The sequence below is a fragment of the Lynx canadensis genome, chromosome B2, assembly GCF_007474595.2.
Source record: "Lynx canadensis isolate LIC74 chromosome B2, mLynCan4.pri.v2, whole genome shotgun sequence".
Taxonomy (NCBI): Eukaryota; Metazoa; Chordata; class Mammalia; order Carnivora; family Felidae; genus Lynx; species Lynx canadensis.
In genome coordinates, this window is record NC_044307.1 from 48,801,140 (window position 1) to 48,827,929 (window position 26,790).

General features: G+C 45.8%; 1 protein-coding gene across 2 annotated transcripts; it reads left to right on the forward strand.

Moving 5' to 3' along the window:
* The first annotated feature begins 1,780 nt into the window (after positions 1 to 1,780).
* TFAP2B (transcription factor AP-2 beta) lies at positions 1,781 to 26,220 on the forward strand. 2 transcript variants are annotated; one of them, XM_030315700.1, is made up of 8 exons: positions 1,781 to 2,114; positions 3,360 to 3,818; positions 8,641 to 8,701; positions 16,688 to 16,907; positions 18,556 to 18,674; positions 20,840 to 20,981; positions 23,829 to 24,088; positions 25,158 to 26,220. In XM_030315700.1, exons 1-8 carry the CDS (start codon positions 2,088 to 2,090, stop codon positions 25,217 to 25,219), a joined length of 1,350 nt encoding a protein of 449 aa, XP_030171560.1. In that variant the 5' UTR covers positions 1,781 to 2,087; the 3' UTR covers positions 25,220 to 26,220. The 2 variants fall into 2 exon arrangements, with proteins under 2 accessions (XP_030171560.1, XP_030171562.1); XM_030315702.1 differs by lacking the exon at positions 25,158 to 26,220 and having other exon boundaries at positions 23,829 to 24,171.
* The last annotated feature ends 570 nt before the right edge of the window (positions 26,221 to 26,790 follow it).

The following is a 26,790-nucleotide window of genomic DNA, read 5'->3' on the forward strand; positions in this document are numbered from 1 at the left end:
GGGCGACCGAGACCGTAAAGCGGAAAAGTTGGAGAGAGGAGGAGGACGGGAAGCCAAGTCCTGGGCGACCGGCTCCAAGGAGCGCTCGCTCGGTCGTACGGAAAGGTCGCGGTGGGACGCACAGAGGTGCCCCGAGCCGGTGGGAGAGAAAATGCGACCCCGGCACTCCGGGAAGATTCTGGAAAGCCCGGCCGGGAGGCGCCTGGCGGATACAGGGAACCGGCCGCGCACAGAAGCGGCCGCTAAGCCCCGACTGACGCCGCGGGCCCAGCCTCACCCCCGCGGACTGGGGCTCCGCGGCCCCACCGCCGCCCGGCCGCCGCGTCCCGTCCCGCAGGCAGCCAGTGCCCCCAGCTCCGGCCGGGCCGGAACCCTAAGAGTGTGTGTGTGTGTGTGTGTGTGTGTGTGTGTGTGTGTGTGAGAGAGAGAGAGACAGAGACAGAGACAGAGAGACAGAGAGATGATGAGGGTTTTCCTTTCCTCTTTGTGGCGGTGTATCGACTGTAACGAAGAGCCGCGCCTCCGCCTGGTGGGGCTTGTTTCGGTTCGGCCTCCTTTTCTTTCTTTAACAGGCGGGGTAATGGTAAAGTCGAAGGCGCTAGAACTATCTTAAAGAATGTGAGCGCCCGAAGTGAGCATGACACTCACGGAGATGGGGTCATGGTGTGTGTGAACAGCTCGGAATATACATAGAGGGATTTCAGTGGGTTCCCAAAAGTAAGCAGGATAAAACTTGTTCTTTGCTTACGAAAAGTAAACTGGCTAAATGAGATAGGAGGGAGAGAGAGCAGAAAGAATAGAGGGAAAGAGGAAGAGGGAGGAGTGGAGTGCAAGAGGGGTAGAGAGAGGAGACCAACATGGGAAGGAGGAGGGAAGAGAGAGAAGAGAGGGGAAATGAGAGCGAGGGAAAGAGAGGGAGGAGAGAGAATATTGCAGGTACCCTTATCTGGCTAAATTTTCTGATCAAAACTATAGGAGAACCAGCAGCCCTGTGGAAGGAACCTTTTTAAGTCCGGAGGAAGGTTGAACTTTAACAGAAATGGCAGTCAGGCCAGTTGAACGGGTTCCTGAAACATCCCAGAAGGTTTTCTGTTGCCCCTGGCTTTGCCTGGAAAGGATACATTTAGTGTACTTGGAGATTGATTGCATATATTTTAAATTGAGGTAAAAATCACAGACTGAGCAGTGAAAAGGGACTGGTCACACAAGGGATGAAAAAAAAGCCCTCTCTCTCTCCAGTCCTTTAATAAATCAGCATAATCTCCAATATTCAGTGCAAATCTGCAAACGTCACTTGTAAACAACCAGGCCCACCGGTTTACTTTTCTCTCCCCTCCAAATGATGAGGCAACGCCTTTCTATTTTGTTTTTCTAATCTGCACACAAAGCACCTAGGGCGATCAGTTCTTCCCATTAGGAAAGTCCCTCTCCAGGAACAAGGACACCTACATTCTGTATAAGCCCCCAGCGATGCTCTCCCTTACTGCCTTGTCCAAAGTAGCAGGGGCTGCCTTACGCGTGTCCCCGGCTCAGTTAATTGAAGTTCTGCCTCTTTCCTGCTAAACTTTTTCCCCAGTCTGCCTTTGCCAGCCCCCTCGTCTGATTACATCTAGTAATTCTCCACTGAATGAACGTCATTTACAATAGTAGGGGAGCTCTGCGCTCGCTGCTGCTTCACGCTCCATTTGTCCTCCATTCTCCCTTTAAAGTACTCGTGTAATATTAATAGTCATGAATATCAATTATTATGAGGCGGTGTAGGCAAGCGGAGGGAGGAAGGGGCGCTGGAGCAGTCTGAGCCCAGCTTCGGGTGGAAGAGGACTGTATCTGGAGCCCCGAAGAGCGGCAGAAGAAAAGAGGCCAAAAAGACAGCAAGAGACCCGATGAACAGCTCTGTCTGTGTGTGACAGGCATCGCCAATCTTGTTTGGGGGTGGGGGGGGGGATTTTTTTTTTTTTTTTGATGGCTTGTCCTGGAAACCCCTCAAGCTCGGCTCCTGTGTCCAGCTCGTTTCTCTGCTGGACTCCTTGATTTTTTTTTTTAAATCACTGTTTGATTTTGAGCAGTAACCAGGCTTTTTTTTCCAGATGTTAGTCCACACCTATTCATCCATGGTGAGTTTGGATTCACGTTGTACCAGAATTGCATGCTCCCCCCTCTCACTGTCTCTCTGTCTCTCCGTCTCTGTGCGTGCGTCTCACTCTCTCTGTCTCTGTCTTCCTTTGAGCGCCTTTGGCTTGGTAATTTAGCACCATAATTGGAGGAGGCTGCAGCTGCTTCTCTCTGCATTGTGTGTTCTCCGTCTGAGCTCCATGAGTCAGCTGGGGAGGGGGGAGGCCGCAGAGAAAAACTTTTTATTTGCCACTGCAGTTTGGAAATTTAGGTGACAATTTCTCCAAAAAAGAATCACGGGGACTTTACCAAGGCACTTCCACAAAGGACAGGGAGAAACTTAAACACCCCTCTCACACACACACCTCCCCCTTCTCCTTCCACTCAGTTTGCCACTCCAGACAGAACCAACAGTAAGTTGTCTGGGCTTTTACTTGTTTTTCCCTCCCCAGGTCCTTAATTTTCACACCCTGGAGTATCATAGCATTAGATACAGAAAAGCAACCATAGAAATAACTCCTTCGAACCACGACTCAACTTAAAGGAACGTGGGTTCAGGATGTAATTTCAAATGAGATCCATTTCAATCAAACAGTATTTAAATCATTTAAGTCCTCTTGGGGAGGGAGGGGTGACTGGGAACTCAGAGTAGGCAGATTTCTCAGAGCTCCTGGAATTATCAGGTTGTGTGGGGAGCACTTGGTCAGCTGGCTGGGTTGCCAGTGAAGGCAGAAGTTGGTTTGGAACAGGAGCAGCAGCAGAGCAAACAGTATGAAGTTTTATTTGTTATGCTTTGCACCTCTGGAAGAGTTAGAAAAGATAGTTTAAAACACCCAGAAGAGGAAACACTGTACGGGAGGCTCCTATATTTTTAATTAAGGAATTTAGAATTCCCCCCATACATTCAGTTACTTGACCCTTACCCCTTTTGCCTGCTTTGCACTCCCAACAGAAGGCTCAGATGTTGGTTAAGTGGGTGGTGATTCTACCCACTTTCCCCCTCAAAGCCTCGCGTTTGGAATTGCTGAAATCATGTGCCCTCTGAGTCAACCTGGGAGTATAAGTTTCAGACTCTTGCTTCCCCTGTCCTGGGAAGAATGTACAGAAGCGGGGCTTCTCCATTAGTCGCTTGTATTTTTTTTTTTCTTTCTCTCTCTCTCTCTCTCTCTTTCTGTCTCTCTCTCTCTCTCTCTCTCTCTCTCTCTGTCTCTCTGCTTCTGTCTCTCTCTCCTTCTCTCCGCTCCCAGGACCGGCACGATGGCGTCCCGAGCCACAGTTCCAGGCTCTCACAGCTGGGCTCGGTGTCTCAAGGACCTTACTCCAGCGCCCCGCCGCTGTCCCACACCCCGTCGTCAGACTTCCAGCCGCCCTACTTCCCGCCTCCCTACCAGCCGCTCCCCTACCACCAGAGCCAGGACCCCTACTCCCACGTCAACGACCCCTACTCCCTGAACCCACTGCACCAGCCCCAGCAGCATCCCTGGGGGCAACGGCAGCGGCAAGAAGTGGGTTCAGAAGCCGGCTCTCTCCTGCCCCAGCCTCGGGCCGCCTTGCCCCAGCTCTCGGGCCTCGACCCCCGGAGGGACTACCACTCGGTCCGCCGGCCAGACGTGCTGCTGCATTCGGCGCACCACGGCCTGGACGCGGGCATGGGTGACAGCCTCTCGCTGCACGGCCTCGGCCATCCCGGAATGGAAGACGTCCAGGTAACCACAAACAAACAAATGAGAAGGACAATAAATAAATAGTGAGTGCCCCGGGAGATGGGAGGGGTGGGGGAGGGACACTCTGCATCCTGGTAGGGGGAGAGAGTTTCCATCTTTAAAACAGGGCTAGCTGGACACGACTTATATAACTGTTTATGTGTTATGCATGTAGTGGCGATTTCTGGAGGTCCAGTTATGAAAGCTGGAACCACTAGAAATGAAATCTTGAAGGAGAAAGAGATGCATGTACGGGCTGATAGTTTAGGGTCATCACAATCAAGGCTAGTTGTTTTTCCTCTTGCCTTAGCTACTTCCTTTTTCTCTTGTACTTTGTGCTGGCAAGCTAGGTACCCTCCCAACCACCACTGCCCGCCCCCCCCCCCCCCCCGCCATGCACGTTCCATAGTGGGCCTGGCCCCTGACAAGGCAGGTGAAAGCTTGGGCTGCTTAGAGTCTGGGGCTTCAGCATAGAGGTGCAAGGGCCTCTTGGGCTCCAGAGGTTCCTGCTGGATGTTAAGCACATGGGGCAGAAAAACATGTGCTATGATCATCCAAACCAGGTCCTACTTTGAATGTCCCATAAGCTGCTGAGCCCTTTTTGAAGATAAATGAGTTCCAAAGTCATCTCTGGAGAAATGGAATAATTGTAGGGGTGGGGGTGACCCAGAAAGCCATAATTCTGCTTGGGAGTCCAAGAGGACACATACCATTTTGGAGAATTGTTTTCACCTCTTGGTGCATCAGACGACTATGGAGCAGTATTCTCCACATCCGTCCTCAGTTCTCCCCTCCATTAATACTCTCCTCTCCCCAAAGCCACCATCCCAGTTAGACAGGCATCACGTGTTTGTTTCTTAAAACAAAAGGCTCAAAACACTCCCCCCACCCACTCCCTAACCCATCTGCAACCTACACAATGGAGCCTGATTTGGTTGAGAATACTTGGTTAAACTAAACAAAGAAACATCAAAGAAATGATTTCGAAAAACTGTCTGGGTGATTCTGAGCAGGTCTCCTTTTGCTCCCTAATTTAAATAGTCTGCAGAAAGGATAAATACGGTTGAAAGGTATTTGACACTTTGGTCTCATTGGCATAGTTCTATATATTATGCATCGTTTTAGACGTACCTCTAAAGCAAAGGAAAATGAAATGGGAAAGGGAAAAGTCCTTCTGTTTTACCTTACTGGGGAAAATATACATTTATTTCGGACAGTTAAAATGTGGTGACAGCATCAAATGCTGCCTGTGTGTAGCCTGTGATGGTTTATTGTTTTAGAAGAAATTCAGTTATTTATTATTTCCCAAAATAATGGGATCACATGATTTGTGGCTGGATTTACCCATAGTAACATGAACGATAGTTTTGTTGGTTTAATCAAGCTTCATGATCCCTGTCTGGAGATACTGCTCATTTCAGAATACCATACAAGAAGGAAATATTTAATAGCTTTTTAAAAAATGTATTGAGGTAATATGTGTCTGGGAGGGGGCAAGTTTTTAAATTAACCTTTCTGAGTATGGCTCAAAGTGCTAGATAATGAAAGTGGACCAACTCATCACCACTGCTGTTGGCAATGCTAACGCACTGGCCGTGTCACCACCACCCTGCAGGCCCAGTGACTCAGTCAGTCGAACCCAGGAATTCTCTCAAAACAGGGAATAGATTTCTTTGGTCTCAGTTTAGTTTGGTTTTAGTTTAGTTTAGTTTTTTTTTTTTTTTTAAGATAGAATTGTGAGGGGTTTTGAGTGTTTGGTCAAATGCAAAGGACGAGGGAAGCACAGGACCAGTTCAGGGTGTATTGGGGAGAACACCCGCATCAAAGCGTCGCGCGGCAGGCTGAGTTGTTGCGTCGAAACAAGGACGGCGGAGGTGCAGAGAGCCCAGAGGAGAGAAGGTGCAGGCCCCGGCCCACGCATGCTCCCCACCTCTACCCAGTTCCTCCCCCAGAGGCTTCCAAACCCGTCATCTGGCGGGGTGGGGTGGCTCGCGGGACTTTCTCTGGACGACCTTCAGTGCACGGGGTCACGGGGGATACATCCTGCGCTTGTCCCAGGCTGCAGGGAGGATCTCTGTCTCCGCGGCGGCGATGACAGGCCTTCTGAGGCAAGGATGCGCTTGACACGACAGGGGGCAGGTGACAAAGAAAGACGGGGGAGAGATGTACCTAGGACCGGGCCCCGAATGCAGGGGCTTCGCCTCAGCTGCTCCATCCCAGAGGATCCACTCCGAGTTGCTGGGGGGGGGGGGCGGGTAGGGGTGGGGAGAGGGGGGAGGTGAAGTTACCCGAGCCGGTGGGGATTTCACCGTTTCCTGCAGCTACGGATTGGGTTGGCTGCGCCTGACCAGTCTTTAAAAAGGGACCAGAGGGTGCCTCGGCCTGGACCTCAGTCACTTGTACGAACTCGAAGACCTAGTGTGTGTTCCGGATCCCTCTCCCTGCCCCCTCCCAGCCGCGGACCTGACAGGTCCCCAGGGCGCCGCTGGGCCAGAGGGCCTCACCGCGAGGGGTACTCACCTGGCCGAGGGTTGGTTTGTGGGTATGTCGTGTGACCCAGACACACGCGGAGGGCCACCGCCCCGACCGACCCTGAGAGAAGAGGAGGGGAGCTAATTAACCAAATGCTTCTAATATTTTTTAAATGAAACTATAAAACCCTGTCAATTTCTATTTCAATTTACTCACAGGGGCTATTAAACTAGCAAATCGCAGTTTGGGCTCTGGGTATGCTACATTTCACCCATTTGCGTGTATGTGTGTTGGGGGGTGTGCACTGTTAAAAAAAAAAAAAACTCCGGAAAAACAGCATCAGAGAGAAAGATGGAGTGAGATGACATCTACTTTGGAGTTTAGTTGTCGTGAACCCCTCTTTTCTTCTTCCAGTCTTTGCTCCCTAACCTCGCGTCACCTCTACTACCCCTGAGTATAAGCGTATAAGGACGTTGTCAAACCCCACCACACACACACACACACACACACACACACACACACACACACACCAGTGTCTTAAAGCAACCCCTGGTATCACTTTTAACTAAAGAAGTCTAGTAATTACGAGTCTGAGTTGTTTTTCTGCGCTTCCGCATGCAGTCCTAATTAAATCTTTACGATCCTCCCTGTGACGATTAAGCGCCAGCATGCTGCGTGAATATCCTGTACAAAAACCCAGCAGGCGGCCGTAATTAGATAGAAAATCAGACAAGAGCCTTCTCATTAACTACCACAACTACCCCACGTCGCTGATGAGGCGTATATACATATTTACGTATCGGCATGAGGGTGAGGTGTGGGGGCGCCCTGGGTCCCGGCCCCGAGATCCGGGGCCTGCCCGCCCACAGTCACCGACGACTATTTTGGTCTTGAGTGGACGCCTCGCAGTGTAGACACGTGAGCATGGCAAGGCGTGAATCGTTTGTGTGTGCGCGCGCGCGCACGCGGGTGTGCAAGGTGGGGGTGTCCTGAGGAGTTCTGAGCAAGTTGTATGAAGTATTTGTTAAAGCGTTTTACTGTCTCTTAATATGGACATGCATGTTGCAACATGGAAAACGGGTCTTACGGGGAATAACAATTTTCCTCACCTTTCCGACAACTGAAGAGTGACTCTTAAAAACGTAAAGAAACAAATTAACATGCTCCTCCCCCGCTCCTCGTGATTAGATCATCTCGTGTCTAATGTGCTGCTTGTTTGGGGTAGACAGTCTCTTCCTTGTGATGAACACACACCCTGTCTGGGGATGAGGTGTGAGTGGGTGGGAGGTGCTGTGAAAACACAACCTCACTCCCAAGCCGTTTGCTTTTTACTTCTCTGTCGAGTGGGGGACAGATTGGTCCGAACGTAGGTTTCTAAGAATCAAGGAAAGCAGCGGTACATTTCAGAAAGACCTAGCATTTATTTTTCATTTGGGGGGTGGGGTGGGGAGAGGAGGGAATACAGTGCTTTTGGATGCCCTGGGACGCACAGCCAGAACTTCTGTATTTGTGCATCCTGACAGTAAGAAACTCATCCCAACAGCCATTTCCCCTCAGAAGTGCTGCCAACACCCAGGGTTGAAACTCCCCTTTAGGATCAGACTGTGGCACAGAAGATAAATGCTCTTTGCCAGAACCTAGGTGCTCACTGGGAGGATCGGGGGCTCTCTGTGTGTCTGTGGTTACTGTGGCCCTAACAGGTGTGCTTCTTGCTGGGAAGTAGCAGCAGCAGGATTGGGAGGGGAAGCAAACTGTGCAGGTTCCTCTGAGGGATTGTCAGGCAGCAAGAAATTCATAGCACACAGGACGTGTACGGACTGAAGAGTGTGTGCGGTCCTGCCAGCTTGCAAACGTGTTCCTATGTGTTGCTGTTTGCATTCCATTCCAAATTGCTCAGACTTTAATTAAAATCCCATAATGTAAACTATTATGTATTTGTAAAGTGACTCTGGGGTTAAGATGTGCTGGGATAGAACTGAAAACAGGAATTATCCGTACTTATATTGGTGAAAATCTTTCAGCTGTTGCCAAATTTTCACAATTCATAAGAGCAAGTAATATGAAAGTTTATATGTCTGTGTAACATCTATGTTTAATATAATAACTAAACCAATACTGCATCCCAGATGTCTCTCGCAGTTTCCTTTTTCCTCCTCTTCCATTGGAAGAATTTATAATTTGGGTGACTTTCATTTCTATGTTGATTTGGAGGTAATAATGATAATAATAAAACCTCCCTTTGTGAATTAATATAAATGGAAATAACAGAAACTCCAGTTTGGAATGACATGATTTATGTGTGCAATTCTTTAATATCCAGTCAATTTGAATAGTGATGTTTTTATATTCACAGTCAGTTGAAGATGCCAATAACAGCGGCATGAATCTATTGGACCAGTCTGTCATAAAAAAAGGTATGGATTATTCCTCCCAAAAGTAAGCAAAGTTTTCCTGTGCAGTCATGTCTTTATGAGTTTTCGCTTTGGGGGAATTCGTTCTTTTATAAGAGAGAAATGTTTGTGCACAATCACAGGACAAAGGTGTAAAAGGCCTGGGTGTAAAAGGCATGTTGGGAAGAAGGAAACGGGGAGGGGCAAAGACAGAAACCCAGATGAGAGAGACAGAGGGACAGAGACTGTTGCCACTTTCTCATGGTACATTTGGCAGCAATTGTAGATACATCTTAAATAACCGAACTACCATCGTGTGTGGAACTGGTTAGGAAACACTGCTTTCAAAAATGCGCTATAATTATTTCATTTATGACTGGAGTTTGCTGAGCTAAACCTAACCTAAGTCATTGAGACAGGTCCTTCTCTTGTTTTTGTGTTTGATTTTTGTGTGTGGTAATTCTGTTCCCAGTTCTCTGTCTTTTATGAGTTCTTTATTATTTTTTTAAAAAAATCCTGCAAAATGTGTTGCTAAATATGCACATCCCGAGAAGTTGAGACAGCCTATGCACATTTCTAAATCTTCCTACATATGCATTCATGATTTAGTGTGACTGTGGAATCACCCCATACTGTTAAAGGGCATGTGATATTAACAAATGTTTGCAGTCTCTTGTACAGCTGTAAGCAAAATAATTAACTAATTAAACTAATTAAATGTAATTACAATAACTCATTTCGGGCGTATTGCAGCTGCTTAATTTTTCCCCCTCTCTTCTGACAGTCACTGAGAGAATGCTTGGCGATTAGTGTGGCTGCCGAAAGGCCCGAATGTCACTCACATGCCACCAATTTAGGAGCTTGAATGTGTAAACAGTGCAATCTTTAATTATCGCTAGAGCTGGTATTTGGAGATACAGTTTTAACTACTGTAACCCTTTCTTATCGATTCTGGAGAAGGCCCGTCCTTATATTTGATGTCAACAATCCCTAGCTTCCGTCAGTTATGATTAATTTGAACCACATGACAGTCACAAAAACAATTAAAGAAAAGGTGCTTTGGAAAGGAATGCAAAATCAAGCCTGGTACAGTAGAAGGGTTGTGAAGTAAGGATTCCAAACAGGGTGGGGTATTCTAAATTATCTTCCTTTACAAAGACAGAAAAAATGGCTTTGGAGGTGAAGGATGGGAGCTGGGACAGGGGTGGGGGGAGCTGTACTTGAATAATGCCATTTGGCTTTGGAATGTAATATCCTGAAGAAGAATGGTGAGATTTGGGGCAAAACTATTTATTTTGAGTGTTGCTCCAAACATCTCTCCCTATCTTCTTTAGATAGTGTCATTTCAGTTTTTAATGCCAGCTTTTCGGTTTGCTCGGACACCCAGGCTTGGTGCTTAGATTTGCAACTGTGCTGACAGCTCACTTTCACCATTTCCTCTAGGGTCTTCTCTTTTGGATAACTGCTAGTTGATGGGGGCAAGGCAGGGAGAGTGGGGAGGTACTTCCCCATTGGCTTTTCTGTTTCTTTTTTGTTTTAGCCCCCCCTCCCTTTTCACTGGAGGCTAGAACCCCTTATCTCAGGGTTCTGTATCCTAGAAACAACATTTGGGCTGTCAGTGGGTCATGCCCAACAGATGACCAATCAGAAATGTTATTAATAGGCAGGCCAATAAAAATATTTGGAATTTAGCTTGCTTAACAAAATGGACCTGAAAATATTCTTAGATGTAGGCTGCTTTGGTTTCAGGGCTAGTATATGTTTGTCAGCAAAATATGAATATTTATATATAAGGGTATCTCCAGGAATAAGGAGAATATTGACTAAAGTGGCTGGTTCTGTTCGAAAACGTGCAATACTTTTTATGGCCTCTAAAGCCTTTTTTATTATTTTTTTTTAATGTATAGCTTAAAACATCTAAATGGCACTCCAGTCACTTTATTGATTTAGGGGGCATGGTATGAATATGAAGTGTTAGGTCAACTCCATTATTTAATACTTCAGGTATTTCCTTTATTACATGAAGAAAAGATCTGAGTATCATATATTTATCTGTAGAGAGTCATGGGTAAAATAGAAATAAGTGGTTGATTTACTTTTCTAGATAACTGTGAATCATTTAAAATAAGGGTATGGATTTACCTGCTTCTTCCTGGCCCTCTGGTCTCTCATTTTTGTCCCCTCCCCAACCCTTATGAAGGGTATCTCCCAGAGATTAATTTCATAAAAGAGGAGGTGAGACAGTTTTCAGAACTAAGTTTTCTACATCTCAACAGTGGGCAAGGGACTCGGTTGCTTAATTTATTTTCTAATGGGTTTTTAGAGAGGTCTTTAATTTTTATTTTTTGTAGAGGGATTTTTAAAAGTCTACCTCACTAATAAAAATGCAGCCACTGGCCCAGGTTTCGGTGTCTCTGCTATTATATATACTGAAGCCAGAAGACCTAAGCATAAAAGATAAAGGTCTCTATGTCTCTCACTGTCTCTAATTATGGAGGGACTCTCTCCTAAAATTTAACCAATTTTTCACCCGTGTTGATATCACCTCATAGATTATAGGCTAGCTCTCCTGTTATGTTTGCTATCTGGGCTTAGCTGACATTTCTGAAGTAATTTAGTTAAGAGGAAATGAGTTGTTCCCAGTAGAGAGAGCAAACGAGTGGAGTGAAGGTAGCCAGCGTGATAAATGGCTCTTTCATTTGAAGATCTCCAGAGCTCGTTTACGGCTAATTTTCTGTATTGGCCCCCTTTGAGCTATTAATGCAATCGGCAGGGACCGTGGCCCCTCTCCTCTTAGCTGCCCCATTAGAGCTCCCATTAAGCTGCCGAGTCTCAACTCCGTGGCAGGAGTGGAGGGAGTAATGAAAGGTGCTTTTTAAACTCTCCTAATCTAAACCGGCAGAGGGTGGTTAATACGATTTGAAGGGGGCTGGTCAATGAGCAATCAATAAAGTAATAATGAGAAGGATTCGGTACATTAACAGTCTAAAAATCCAACGAGACATTAAAAAATCATTCTTAACTCTCAGTTCCATTAAGATTAGGATTCTGGGCCGGGGAGGGGCTGCGTTGGTGCCCAGCTAATATAAATGATCACTGCCACCATCCTATAGCCTAACTAAAAAAGGTTCACCTAGGCTTTAAGAAGAAGTGTTTGGTGCATTCAGAGGCCAAAATGCAATAGGTTTGACACCTTAGAGAGCAGAAAATATGCTGGGATTTCTTGGAAAGGCTAGTGTGGCTGGAGTCCAAGGTTCAAATGTGACTGTGGGGCATTTTCATTGGTCTTGGGGATATCCTGTTTGGTTAGTTTCAGTTCAACCTCAGTTCTTTCCCACTTTTTTCCCCATTAGTTCTGGCCCCTTCCCCATATAAACACTTTGATTTGGTGTGGATTTTCTTTGGGGGGGAGGTAGGAAGAAATTGCCAATTTCAATTACAATGTTGGGATTCTTCCTTCTGACCTAGAAGGTAAAAAAGCACCGAGAATTATGTCAGAGCCTCTGAAAGGGTTTGAGTTTCCCCTCAAAGGAAGAGGTTCACATTTCCAGAGCTGACTTGGATCCCAATAGGTATTTATTCAACTCAAGACTCTGAGATACATTCCAGCCACCCAGGGAGTAATCAGAGTTCACAGAATTTTTTAAAATTTTTATTTATTTTTGAGAGAGAGAGAGAGTGAGTAGGGGAAGGGCAGAGAGAGAGGGAGGTACAGAATCCGAAGCAAGCTCCAGGCTCTGAGTTATTAGCACAGAGCCTGACGTGGGGCTCGAACTCACAAACCCGTGAGATCACGACCTGAGCCAAAGTCAGATGCTTAACTGACTGAACCATCCAGGTGCCCCAAGAGTTCACAGAATTTCAAAGTTGGAAAGCTCAGACACTCTTCTCTAACTCCCACCCTCCACCCCCAGTGGGGAGGAGGGGGGAACTGAGATCAAGAGAAGATAAATGACTTTCCCAAGGTCCCACACACCAAGTAAGTGATGGGACCCATTAAGTTTATAGCTTCTTAGACTTTGCCCCTAAAGGATGCTAACACTGGATGTTCGTAGTTCTTTATATGCCAGCTTTCTTTGTGAGAATCCTTTTATTTTTCTTTCCAGGATTTCAGTGCTCACATTTATAGATGTGCTGTATATCCATGTGAAATAATATTTAGCCCTCAGGTAGATGAGAGACAATGCAAGTATAAAAAGAAAAGGGTACTCTGCTGGTAAGAAGTACTTATTTCAAGCAGTATTCAACCTCTTGTTGGCTTCCTGGTGTAGCTTACATATTTAAGTCTGAGTACCTTTCAGAGGGACTTACCTTTGAATCCATTAGATGGGTTCATTTCTTCCTTTCTTCCCCACCAGCAGATCAGACCCACAAAGGGTCTGTTTGCAGTCAAACACAGAGATCTCAAGGCTACGGTTTCATAGTTAAGTTTAAAAAATACACATTAAGAGCTAGTCTATTAACACTTTGGTTCTCTATAGTCCACTAATGAATAATATTTTCTGTAATCAGTTTTCCTTCCTCTCTCCTTAAATAAAACTCCAGTCACTCTAATGAAATACTGATTGGGTTTAAACCTTTTTTCTTCTCCCTAATATAACGCCAGGAAAAAAGGAATGGAGCAAGTTTTGTGGATGTTACATGCAGAAGTTGGCCATGATATGCAACTGAGAACTGAATAGGAAAAAAAAAAAACAACAACCAGTTTTAATGTATGCACAGAAAATTGTAAACATGTAAAGAACTGAAAGCTTCACGCTGAGTTTTGCTATGCTCCATTTCCTTACCATTTCCTGCTGTCGCTTTAAACCTATCTTAGTCATCTCTGGGTTCCATGAGCAGGAACAGTGTGCTCATAATTACTAACAAATCAACCGGGTCCTGTTGCTCTCTGGGTTTATTGATAAGCTGGAGGAAAGCAGAAGGGAAAAGACAAAGAGAATAAAATATGGGGTTAATCAGCTGAGCTAAGCAGGTGTGAAAGTGGAGGGGAAGTTAGATAACACTGCTAGGGATTCAAAGGAAAGTTAGGACAAGAAATGTGTAGGGTATAGTCTAAGATACCAAGATTAAGGTCAGAGTGGGAGAGGGTTAGAACCTGAAGATGAGAGAGTAGAGGGTAGGAACATGATTTATACTTAAATTAGAAAATGGAAGGGCACCTGGGTGGTTCAGTTGGTTAAGTGTCCGACTTCAGCTCAAGTTATGATCTCAAGGTTCCTGAGTTCAAGCCCTGTGTTGGGCTCTATGCTGACAGCTCAGAGCCTGGAGCCTGCTTCAGATTCTGTGTCTCCCTCTCTCTCTGCCCTTCTCCCACTCCCACTCTGTCTCTCTCTCAAAAATAAATAAACATAAAAAAATAAATTAGAAAATGGAAATATAACCTGAAGCATATCTGCTCAAATGGCTTGCATCTTTGGGGGACGGGGGGGAACAACAACAAAAGAGGACAACAATGTGTTGACAGAAGCTGACTGGATTGGTGATATTTAGGTGATAATGCATTTGAGGAAAGGTACAGTCCATGGAACGGAAGAGAACACTATACATTCCCCAAAGGAAATGGCTCTTGTCAGGTAAATCAGGCAATTAACAATAGTGAAATTAGAGGGCAGGTTATAAAGTGTCTCTCAAGGCTTGGCTTTTAGAGACATCTAAAACTGGGACTCTGAGAAGCAGGTAAAATTCCAATCCTAAGGGGTATTGGTTGTTCAGTATGGGAAACGGGAAATGAACTTACTATTTTCAACTTAGTAAGGTTTTTTCTTCTGTTAAAATATTCTATAGTGAGGTTTATTTTCTGTTAAAATATTCTTTCCAAATAGTATTTAAATATGAAAATATTGCTGATGTCAAAGATGAGATTTTTTTTACAACTTATTTCTATAGTTCATACCATGTTAAAATTACAAAATTATATCTATATTTTGGGGAAAAGTTTCTCCAAGGTTACTTGAAGCTAATTCCCATGATCGTAAATTATTTGTTTATAGTTCTTGAATACAAATCTGAAATATGGAAATCAAGAGTGCTGTGAAGAATAAGACAGATCAAATTAGATGTGGATGTTGTGTAAGGGAATTAAATGACAGGGTGTTCTCACCAAAATCACTGTCTTTTAAATGACTTTAACTCCGTATTTTACTCAAATGTAATTAATACTCACACTGTGACTTTTCATTGGTTCACTCTCAAAAGGGAATATGAGAATGTGATGAGGGGAATCAGAAAGAAGAAAACATGGTCTGTAGCCGCCCCCCCCCAACCAGGACAGTGCAGAAGATCCACTCTGTTACCTAACATCACTCACCTGTTCTGAGACAGGGCCTTGAACTCTGCAGATCCAGAAATACTAAAACATCTAAGGAGTAGCAAAAGGAAATGCTCCAGGACCTCCATCCATTCTCCTAGGAAAATCCTTTTCCATGAGATGTTTGTAAAGGGCCAAACTGCAATTCCTAATAAATAAGAGATTTGGGACCAACCTGGCTTTCAGGAGTCTCCAAACAATCATGGAAGTCTGAATGCTGGAATCTGTAGTAGAGAGAATAAGCTGTTACAAAAATACTCACTGTTGGTTATTCTATACAAGAGAAGTTGTACAACTTGTTTGACATGTAGAGTTTTAGGCTCTGGATGGTGGAAAGAGCATGTCTTCCCCTACCAGGATGATAGGATAAGACATAATCTTTATTAAAGAGAAGGAATGGGAGCCTTCTTTTTCATGCCAGATGCATGTTTCAATAAATCCCCTGAACTGGTGATCAACAAATATTGTTTGAAGATTTGGGGGCTTCATATCCCATCGGAAGAAGCTAAGGTGTAAGGCAAGCCAGGAAAAGTCACCTGCCCTGTGGCTTCTAGAGCCTGCAGAAAGAAAATGAGCTTCAGCAGTGTAGAAGTCCAAGGGAGCAAGACTGCCCGGGAATTGGGAGATTGACCATTCATTGTTCCTCATTCCCAGCCCTTTGGTTCTACTGAGCCCCGCCTCTTCCTGAGGTGCAGATGACACTGAAACACAATTAAACAGAAATACAGGCTGGAGAGACTGAATGCGCCTGGGTAGCAGTGGCAACCAGCTGTCAGCTCTTATTAACTTCTGCATAAAACATACCTTGAGTGCGGTTTGTTATCAATTACTTGCCGAAATGAAACAACTGGGGCAAGGCAAGACCTCCGCTCACATGAATTAGAGTGATTGGTTGATTGATCAGGGCACCTGTTGTAAATCATAACTGCTCCAAACAATCACCAGCCGGTGCTTTAGTTAATTTGTAAACAAAATTCATGTCACTGTGGAATTGCTTTCACTGGAGAGGAGCATTTGGGTTCATTTCTAAATGAATATGTTGTTATGATGTAGGAAAGAATGAGATCCACTTTTACAGAAATGAGCAGCTCTTTCGAGCCCAAGCTTAATGGTATTACTTGGCTGTTCTTGAGCACAGTGTCTGAAAGAGCCCACTCTCCAATGCTCTCCAGTGATGACCATAGATTTGAGTCCAATAAGAAAGGAGGGAGGGGTTCTCATACAGAACATTGGTATTACCATTTTATATCATTGATAATGTAATCACTCCCAGGCTTCAGCACCAAATATGATTATTATCCTTAGGGGATGGATGAGGAATCTAGGATTCAGAGAGGTTCACTGAGATATCTAAGGTCACAAGCTAGCACATGGTGGAATAGGATTTGCTGGGTTTCACAGCATAATTCAAACTCTGGGCTGTCTGTTTTGATTTTGTATAGTAAGCGGGACTGTGGCAAGGGGGCACTCATAGCTACACACATGCGGTAAGTTTCCAGAGGAGTGATGGCTTTTCCATTTGTTTGTACACAGTGCTCTGAACGCACGGCAGCCCCACTGGAACAAACACTTCCTCCTCCAGCTTTCCACTTGGCGCCTGTCCTGTGGTCTCGCCCCTGCGCACGCACCGACACATTCTATCAGCCGGTCACCAGGATCGAAACCCGGTCACCTTTATGGCATATTTTTTTTCTCCCTAGTTCCGGTTCCTCCCAAATCTGTGACTTCTCTGATGATGAATAAAGATGGCTTCCTGGGAGGCATGTCCGTCAACACCGGCGAGGTATTTTGCTCGGTCCCGGGCCGTTTGTCTCTGCTCAGTTCAACTTCAAAGTACAAAGTAACTGTGGGAGAAGTTCAGAGACGGCTTTCGCCCCCCGAATGCCTCAATGCGTCTCTCCTCGGCGGCGTCCTCAGAAGGTAAAACCCCCAAATCGGTTATTATGGGGTGAAGGAAGAGGGCTCTCCCGGAAACCAACATACAGCCCGGCGCAGTTGCCTAGCAACTGGGCGTCCTGAGCGCGGCCCCCTCCCCCCCCCCAGCTGCGCGTGCGGAGAGCTACGGCCGCCACGTGCTGAGGGCAGCGCGCGCAAACGCCGCCGCCCCGGGACCCACGCGCCGCCAGCGCGCGCCGCCTCGCCCTCCCGCTGCGATCGGTGGCGGGAGCCTCCCACTTTCCCTGCCCTGTGCCTGGCGCGGGACTCCTTCCCAGCCCCGGGACACTTCGAGGGCGTTCTGTAGCCTGAGTGAAACTCAGAACCGACACACACTTATCTAAAACAGACGTTTCATGGAATAAACCACTTTGTACCAGTAACGTACTGTGATACTTCTCTGTTTTGTTTTAAAGTATGTTTGGCGGCCGACTAAATCGGTCACTAGCCACCAAAGCATTGTTCCCTCGGCTTGAAAAATTCTGCACTAGACTTGCGACCTCTTGCCTTCAGTAAGAACACCGCCAATAATAACAATGGAATATTAACAGTTATCCCGTGGGGGCATTCAAATGGTCCTCAATATTGGAGGAAGACATTTCATGGACTCCTTGTGAAAAATGGAGGAAGAGGTGGCTTTTATCTTAAGATTTTAAAGCCTCTCCCCAGATTCTCTGCCAGTGCCTGGACAGAGGACACTTTGGTAGTGTCTCTGATAGGAAGGTGACGCTGTAGGAGACGAACTTTTCAAGCTGGCCTATTTGGGGGGTTGAAAGTCCCTTTCTTTCCTAAAAGTGGCTGTGTGAACTGTACCACCAGAGAGGTCAGAGTAACTGGGTTTTTTCTTGTATTTTTGCCAAGACTTTAGCACATACAGGGAGAGAAGAGGGAGGAAGTAAGGGGGTGACTCATGGATTTTTCTCACTTTGAATCCTTTTGCCGTGCTCTCCAAGTGAGTCCTTTGAGTCCTGGAGTGTGGAAGTTTCTTTCATTCACCCCCTGGGCATTGAGTGTGTGTGTATAAAACTTGCTATGAGATTAAGTGAGATAATCAATATACAGTGCTTATCGCATAACTAAACTCCCTAAAGTGTTAGTTTAACTGTTATTGCGATTACCATCATCATGTTGGTTTCATGTTTCAGTCTTCCTTCCCCTTTTAACCCAACTCCATCTTACAGCAATTCTTGACCCCTTCCTTCCTCGAAAGGCCCACCTGTTTCAGCTAGTGCCTTCTCTCTGAACCACCCAGTTCTTTTCTTCTTTTCGGCAAGGTAGCGTTTGCCCAGTTTCTGCTTACCAACTGGCTCCATTACAAGGAAAGAGCTTGTGTGTTTGCATGTGCAACTTCTACCTTTTCTGGACCCACAACCTACATCCTAATTATTCCCATCTGGTATCATTTTATTTTCTCACGAGATAAAAAAAAAGACTCAATTTTTTTATGCTCTGTATTGCAGAAATTAAGCAAACCTCAGCAGACTATCAGCAAATAACCACAAGGAAAGGGGGAAAATGTGCTAACCTCAAGTTAAAACGTCTTCAAGCTCCACTGGGCTTTAGATTGCTAAGTCTAAACTTTGTTTCAGGAATACTCTGAGGTTAATCAGAATGTTAATTCTTGCAATTTCAGAGCCAAATCGAAAAATGGGGGGAGATCTTTGCGAGAAAGGCTAGAAAAAATCGGTTTGAATTTACCCGCGGGCAGGCGCAAAGCAGCAAATGTCACGTTACTCACCTCCCTGGTGGAAGGTAAGCAAGACGTGTGGCCATTTCACGAAGTGGCTGAGTTTAACTGTTGGCTGAAGGCTGACATTTTACACGTTTCATGATTAACTGGAAATCACTGCAATTGTTGTGCCCTTATGAGTCGAATGTCAAGAGGCTGCCTGAGAGAAGTTCAAAGGTCCTTTTACTTAGAGGGAACTGGCAATTGTAGAGAGGCCAAAGGACATGTGCAAGAGTGCCTAAGCTCTGGAGAGTGCTCAGGTCCAGACTCTAAGGCAGTGCAGAGGTCACTTGTACCACCATGTGCAGGAGACAGTGTGTGAAACTCCCTCTGTATGAATTCTCGCAAGAGTAACTCTGTAAGCAGCAATCCATTTTATATTCCTCTCCTTCCCAGGTTCTACCTCTGAATCGTCAGTAGTAGAAAGCACATTGTCTTTTTTCATAAGGAAACTATTATTGCACTCCTGACCCCTAATGGTTATTTTAAAACTCATGCCACTCCCAGGGTTCTATCTCCTGCTGATTACCTGGGACTTATTATTATTATTGAAATATGGCTTAATAAGGCCAATGATGCCTAGGAGAAAACAGGGTGCAGGGTGGTGCTGAGGAAACGTGGAGGGGAGTCACGTATGATCTTCAGTGTAGATTCATCAATTGTGAATTAAAGAGCCATAATTATGACAGGCACATTCTAATTTGCTCATCATTTTGGGGTTGGGGATGATATTTATGGTATGTTATAAACAGGAACTTCTACACAGTTGAGAACAAGAGGATCTGCAGTTAATTTGTGGGACGGGGAAGGGATAGGAAATACAGCCAGATGGTCTTAATGAAGGAAGTTATAGAATTTTCTCTAGAGTCTAACATGTTGGTCTTGTTTTTTTTTTCTATTTTTATGGATGTGATATTATGACACTCCTGTGGGGAATTGGTTTTTGGAGGAGATCTTAGAATATGTAAGCAGCAACCATAAAGTCATCACATTTACAGGCATTGCACTTTGCCATCTTTAAGGCAGAGTTGCCTGGCCCAAACTTACCCTCTGGGGAAGCAGTCACCAAATTTCCAGATCACACTGATTAGCATTGATTCTCAGCCTGGGGGGTTTAGTTTTTGCCCTTCAGGGATTTGTTAGTATCACAATCCTCATTTTAAAAAGCAGTCAAGGTTATCTCTGCCTAAGACTTGAATTTGGGTGTAGAAGGAAGGAAACTGTAAAACTACTGACGTTACAATAGTTAGTTGGCAATTTTCAGTTTTATGGATCTGGATCGTTGTAAGCACCATGCCTGAAGTCTTTTGTTGTTACTATGATAATGATGATTAAAAGTAAGTCATGCTCCTTAAAAATCACATAGCTATGGGATAATTCACCATATCTCTTTACCATATTCAGGATCTTCCCTGGAACATCTAAGGCTGTGCATGAAGGGCTATTCGTGTTTTATTTGAAAGGTCTTCCACATAAGCTGAGGACTCAGATGTCCAGGTTTTCTATAGTTGTTATGTCATCTTTCTGCAGTAGAAAGTTCTTGAGTAGGAGAATGATGACAGGAACCTCTGAGGAGAGACCTGAAATCTATCAGGGAACTGACAAAGAATACATATTTCATTGTTGGACAGAAACACTCATTCCTTATATGTTTCTTTAATATATGTGGACATGTTCACACGTGGAATTGTTTGTATATATTTGTTATTAATAAGATATTTTTTCCTAATGCAATTATAGGAAATACAAAAGATAACACAAAAGATAGGAATACTTTTAAACTTTATTTAAAGCAGGTATAATGGGTGCTTTTTAAAAAGGGAAGGGGGAAATCTGGCTTGAATGTCTAGCCAACTGTCTAGGTGCAATTGTAAGGTGGCTCCTGAACATATCTGCCCTTAAGTGAAAGCATGGTGTGTAGGAGACCCAAAGCTTTTCAGGGGATGTCTAGCTAGGACTTGGCTAAAAGGATCATCAGAGAGAGGCTGGAAAGAGCAGCAGGAGCAAAGTTTATTCCATCAGCTTTATGGCTTGAGAATCCTTTTTATCTGGGCATCAGTCTCACCCTTGCTTTTGCCCCCAACAGCTGGCCTCTTCTATAAATAACAACAGTTGACCAGGGACTGTCTCCTGTCCTAGATGATCAGGGACTAGGTGCTGATTATTACCTCTACTCTCGTCTTTTCAGGAGAAGCTGTTCACTTAGCTCGGGATTTTGGGTATATTTGCGAAACAGAGTTTCCTGCTAAAGCTGTTTCTGAGTATTTGAACCGGCAGCACACGGACCCCAGTGACCTGCACTCCCGAAAGAATATGCTGCTCGCTACAAAGTGAGTATCCCAGACCCTCAGCCCTCCTCTCTGACTCCCACCCTGCTGCTTCCCCTCGCTTGGGAGGACCATGCAGACCTCATCTGTGGGGCTGGGAAGCAACTCAGTGGTCCAAGTAGCTTTTGCAGCCTGTGGATTGCTGACTAGGATGCCCTCCCAGCTCCACCCCCCCCACCCCACCCCCCCCACCCCCCCACCCCCCGCGCAATATTAAGGGCTGTGGGTTTGTCTTGATCTCCTCTATTACCAAGTTTCTTGGGGAGAATGGCTTTATTATTATGAATCCAGGCTTTTTACAGTTCTTATCCCCAACCCTGGGGATCCCAGGCAGGACTTTTCTGGGTCTTTCCTGGATCCAGATCTTCCCTGGATCCCTAGGTGCACATTTCTTCCTGGTTTCACATCTCCCGTCATAGGCACACTCAGGATGTCTATATGTCACCCACGTGTACCCATCTCCACCCGCAGCTCTAATTATTCTCTTTCCAACGTTGCTGTTTGGCATCTTCCACAGACGTAAAATTTACTACAATTCCAGAGGGGAAAATAGTAAATCTCTGGCTAAATTTAGGTCTAGAGCTCATTTGAACTTTTACAGTGGGTTTTCTATTTATTTGATTTACTCCTGTCTTTGGCTTCGGTGTCATATTGTTGGTGTTTTATGGCCGGCTCAGGCCTGCAGTGGGCGGCGCTGTGCGCGTCCGCACGTTTCTCTCCAAGGCTCGGCCCAAACAGCGGCGCTCATTTATTTAGTGCTGGAGGACGCAGTTTGTTCCGTTGACAGCGTAATTTAAAGAAATATATGGAAGGCTGAAAAATCATTTGCTCAAATTTGTCCAGATGTTTTTGAGACGTGATTGGAATTTGATTGCCCCTTTCCGCAGGGTCAAAAAATATTAATGTCCCAGAACTTTAATTGCTTACAGACCCTGCTTTGGGCTTTGAAGATTTAGAATGTTTGACTCTGAGCATTTGTTCCCCCCAGTTCAGAATTTCTTTTTTGGCACTTTGGTAATGAGTACAAACTTAAGGACAGACTTTAACCATCTCTTTCTATGATCAAAACTTGGCTCTCGTCCTGTTTTTCAAAGTTTTTCTTCTGATGTACCAGCTAGCAGTATAATGGATCTGTTGCCCTCCTACCCCTTGCCCTGCTGTCTGGTGGTGGGGGACCTGTTGGTGCTTTATAAAAGAGTAAATGTACTTTGGGGGAAAATAAAACTAAAGTGTATAAATTAGATAATAGGATTTCACCCACCAACTCTTATTTCCCGAAGGAATCCTTGTAACTTCCTCCACCCCATCACTCCTTGAAGCCCTGTGGCTTCACTTAGGACAGCACTTCTTAACCTGGGGTGAGTATCAGAATCATCTGGGGAGCTTTTCCAAGGTATTTACTTGTGGACCTAGCCCCAGGCCCTCTGAATTGGAATCATGGGGTAGAGGCATGGATACATGCATCTGAGCCCTACAGGTGCTTTTGAGGTGCCTAAGAACTGCCCTATTTACTTCAGCACCGTCAGCACCATCGTAACCTATTTCTTCCTGGTTGTGAGGATGTAGGTGTGCATTTTGAATGGAGTAACCAGTAGAGAGAGGGTCAGTATTATCTAACCACCAGCCTTAAAACTAAAACCTTTTCACCTGCTGCAGGTGGGGGTGGGGGACGTAGTCTCTGTCTTGTTTAGCCATTACTCTTCCTGAGAGTAATCCCCCTGGCAAAGGATGCCCCAGGGTCACTGATAAGGAAGGGCCTCTGGGTAACTGCCTTGTTTACCTGTTGGCCAGGCCACGTGTTGCCAAGCCTCAGGCCACACTGGAGGTGAGGGTGGGGGGTGGGGAGGGACTGGGACTGGAGTTGTATAGACCCATGGACTGGTGGAAGCAGGTTGACAGGAGAAGTTTGCCAGTCTGTGAAAGGTCGTGGCCTTTGGGATGCCATGCCATTGGACCTTCTGGGCTAAAACCATCCTATATTAAGCCTCTTGTCCATCTCCTATATTAAAAATTTCTCAAATAAGCTCAATTCGTAGGCACACAGTATTTCTAAGGCTGAGAGTTTCCTCTAAATTGTAGTTGCCCTGAGGAAATAAAAACCTTCAACAAATAAAAGTCTACCCTCCCCAGTGTCTTACCCATCTACCTGTAGGTTTTATTTAAACAATGTAGGAATCCTTTTATATTGACAACAATCCTGTTGTACAAAGATTTTCAGTAGCCTGTACTTAAAAGAAAGGGAAAGGGGGGAAAATACCTTCCTTCCCAAATACTGCAGGTAAACAGATTTTTGCTTTGAATGGAATCAGCATTCTGTCCTGGAATAAACAGTTGCTTGCCCTGGGCCATGCAAGTCTCTGGCAATCTGCTTCTGTGCCAGGGACGGGCTTGTGGTTTAGGGGCCTAAATCTTTCAGGGCTTTTTGAGTCTGATCATCAAGAGGTTAGAGAGGCAGAGGAGAGAAGGGGGAAAGGGCTTAAAAAAAAAAATCTGCCAGGTAAGAGCCAAAAATGACTGAATAGTAAAGATCAAACGCTAAAGCCTAGCGGATTTCCCAAGCAGGGTTTAGGCGGTCCTGGCATGAAGGAGGAAAGACTGGATGTGGGGAGAAAGGCAAGGCTTTGGGCTGTAAGGGGTGCATAACTTCCCCACCCCCGCTTTCCTTCTCGTCCCAGCTGCTCTAGAAGGGAGAGTGCCGTGAAGGGAAACAGAGCGGAATCGTCCGCATTAGCCTCGCTCTCCGGCTCTATGGTGACCCGGCGCCTCTGGGCTAGTGTGCACGTCTCCTTTCTAATGCCAATGACAACGACACCTATAGTGATTTTTCATTCCTCTCCCACCTCTTTGCAGGCAACTTTGTAAAGAATTTACGGATCTGCTGGCGCAGGACCGGACGCCAATCGGGAACAGCAGACCTAGCCCTATCCTGGAGCCGGGGATCCAGAGCTGCCTCACGCACTTCAGCCTCATCACGCACGGCTTCGGAGCCCCGGCCATTTGCGCCGCACTCACGGCCCTGCAGAACTATCTCACCGAGGCGCTCAAAGGCATGGACAAGATGTTCTTGAACAACACCACCACTAACAGGCACACGTCTGGGGAAGGCCCAGGTAGTAAAACTGGCGACAAGGAGGAGAAACACAGGAAATGAAAATTAAAAAAAAAAAAAAAAAAAAAAAGAAAGAAAGAAAGAAAGAAAGAAAAATGTTTTAAATACAAAAGGAAAACAGAAAAAAATTTAATTTTAGCTTTAAAATGTTGGATTGGCTTTGGAAGAATTAATTATATTAGGTAGAATACACATACAATCAAATTTTAAAAAAAGAGCTAAATAACTTTAAAAAAAAACTGAGGCTTACAACGGAGCAACAATATCGGTTCTCAGTGTCTATTTCAAGATACACTTGGAGACAAACGTCCGGATTTTCCACTTCGGTTCTTTCGAGCTTAGTAATACTGATAATAAAAGAAAACCATGATTTTCCCCCTTTGGAAAAATAAACATAAGACTAAACATGAGAAAACGCTAACTTATTGGAAGAAAATCGGAGAAACATTGTTGGTGTCAGTGCTTTGAGAGTTGGTTGACTGAGACGCACGAACTTTTTAATTTTTAATATTTTTTTAGGAAACTCTCGCAGTCCCCGCCCTTCCCCCTCACCTCACCCCTCTCCCAACCACCCTTTCTATGTTGCCCTCCCTCCCTCAAGCTGTCACGGGAATTTTGCGGGATGAACATGAGTGTGGTTAGCCCCTTTGCGTTTGCCCCTCGGTTACCCCCGCCCCGCCCTGCGCCCTGCGTTGTTAACTCACCGGTGCCCAGCTCCCGTTGGCACCCTTCGGGGAGGGCGAGGGCGGGCGGGGCGGGAGGCCCGCCGTGGTGCCGGCGGTGGCTGCCGCTTGTGCGGGCCCGCCGAGCAGAGAGGCTCCTGCGGCTGAGGAAAATCCGGATCAATAAGTTGATTCAGACTCATCATCAGTTCCTTTCAGAAATGTTACTAATTCCCAGCCTTGCCAGCACCTGCATACAGAGAATCTTGCATTTGTTATGTTTGTGTCATCTACCAATTTTAAGAACAATAGTAAAAAAAAAAAAAAAAGCACAATATGAATACGTTGATTAGTATGTAATTCCTTCGGAGGGGTATGTACCATTTCATTCTCTTCTGTTTTCCAAAGCTTTGCCCGCATGGTTTATGAGCTTCTTCAAAGAGGACTTGGGCTTCCTACACAACCTATAAGGTACAGAGAAAAAAAAAAAAATCCGATCCTTTTTTAATCAAAGCCTGTGTGTCAGAATTCTGCAGGTGCACTTCTTTAAAGAAGCTCAAAGGGAATAATTTAGAAAGTGGCCAATAAGAAATTGAAGCAGCTTTGAGTCTAGTTGCTAACAGATACCTCAACACGGAATTCCAGGGGAGGGGGGGAGCTGAAAATGAATTTTAGGGGAGAAAAGTGAGGATTCGTGGAGTCCAATATTTTAGCAATATTGCCCTGCCTTTGAAATAGAGTCCATTTCCTTGGGCTCTTTGGTGATTGCTGTTTTAGCGGGTAAGGAAGCAGCTTTTCGAGTGGTCCTGGGCAAGAGGGTGGTGCAAGCTTCCGTGTTTCAGCAACAATTGTTTTCTACAAGATGCTTTCTGAATGAGGCATCACCGCCCCCCCAAGACGTGCACTCGTTTTGGCATATGATGGCAAAATAATGAATGCAAAGTGAAAGGAGATGTATTTCAGCTTTGAATTTTACCGTCTGTATACCCTGGGACTATTATTCCCAGTGGATAAAGTTTCATGCATTTACTGTGTCTCATTCTGGCAGCCCAGCTCCTTTCTTGGGCTTCATCTGGGCATTATCGTGAAAATAAATCTGGAACCTATTGTCCCCACTCTCCCAAAAGCAGTGGGGAAATCCACCCCCAGTAGTCTAAATTTAGCGTTGATACACGCACCTCTTTATACAAAGTAGACCTTAGGACCTTTGCAACATCCCTGGAAGTTAAAGATCCAGATGTCTGTTCTTCAGGATTCACAGAATCCTCTGGGACTCTCAGTTGTGCCGCCCCAAAGGGCTTTGGCCTGTGTGTGTGTGGGGGGGGGGGGGTAGGTTGGAGGATTGGGCTTTAGGCACCTGCTGAGAGCTTTGCGCTGACACTTTCATGGGGAAGGGAGTTAGGGAGCAGGTTTTAGGTCACCTGGAAGGTCCAAGCAACGGTTACTGTCACTCCCCAGCCCAACTACCGCTAGCTCCCAGACTGGGTGAAATACAAAGGCCGGGAACTAACCCCTATGGAGGGTGTAGACATTCCATCTCTCCCCAGCTCAGAAGCCTGCGCCTTTGTCCGAGGGCCTGGCCGCTTGCATTATATGTATTCTGGTTGCAAAAGGCCAGGAGAAACCACACTGAAAACCATCGTCTCCTTTCCTTGCAGGGCAACGCGCCCCACGCGTGTGACGTTCGAGAGACGCGATGGACGCGCCTTGCTCTTACTGTGCAGGTCCTGAGAGCGTGTGGGCCACTGACGCCCAGTCGTGTTGAGGACATAGAATCAGCCGCTGGAGGGGCCGCGGGCCGCGCGGGCCCTTTTCGCTCTCGGTCTCACCCTAAGGGCTAAGGCGACCGAGAAAGCCCCATTCTCCAGTAGGTAATGGGGCGGCGCCACGCGGGCAGCAGGCGGGGAGGGGTCTCAGCGCTGCCTTTGCCCTTTGCTACCAGCGGCCGCTCCGGGCACTTGCTCCCCGGAGGCAAGTGGCCTAGAAATGTCCAGGGAATCGGAAGCTTCCCCCGCCTTTGCCAGGATGAAAACTCTCCCCC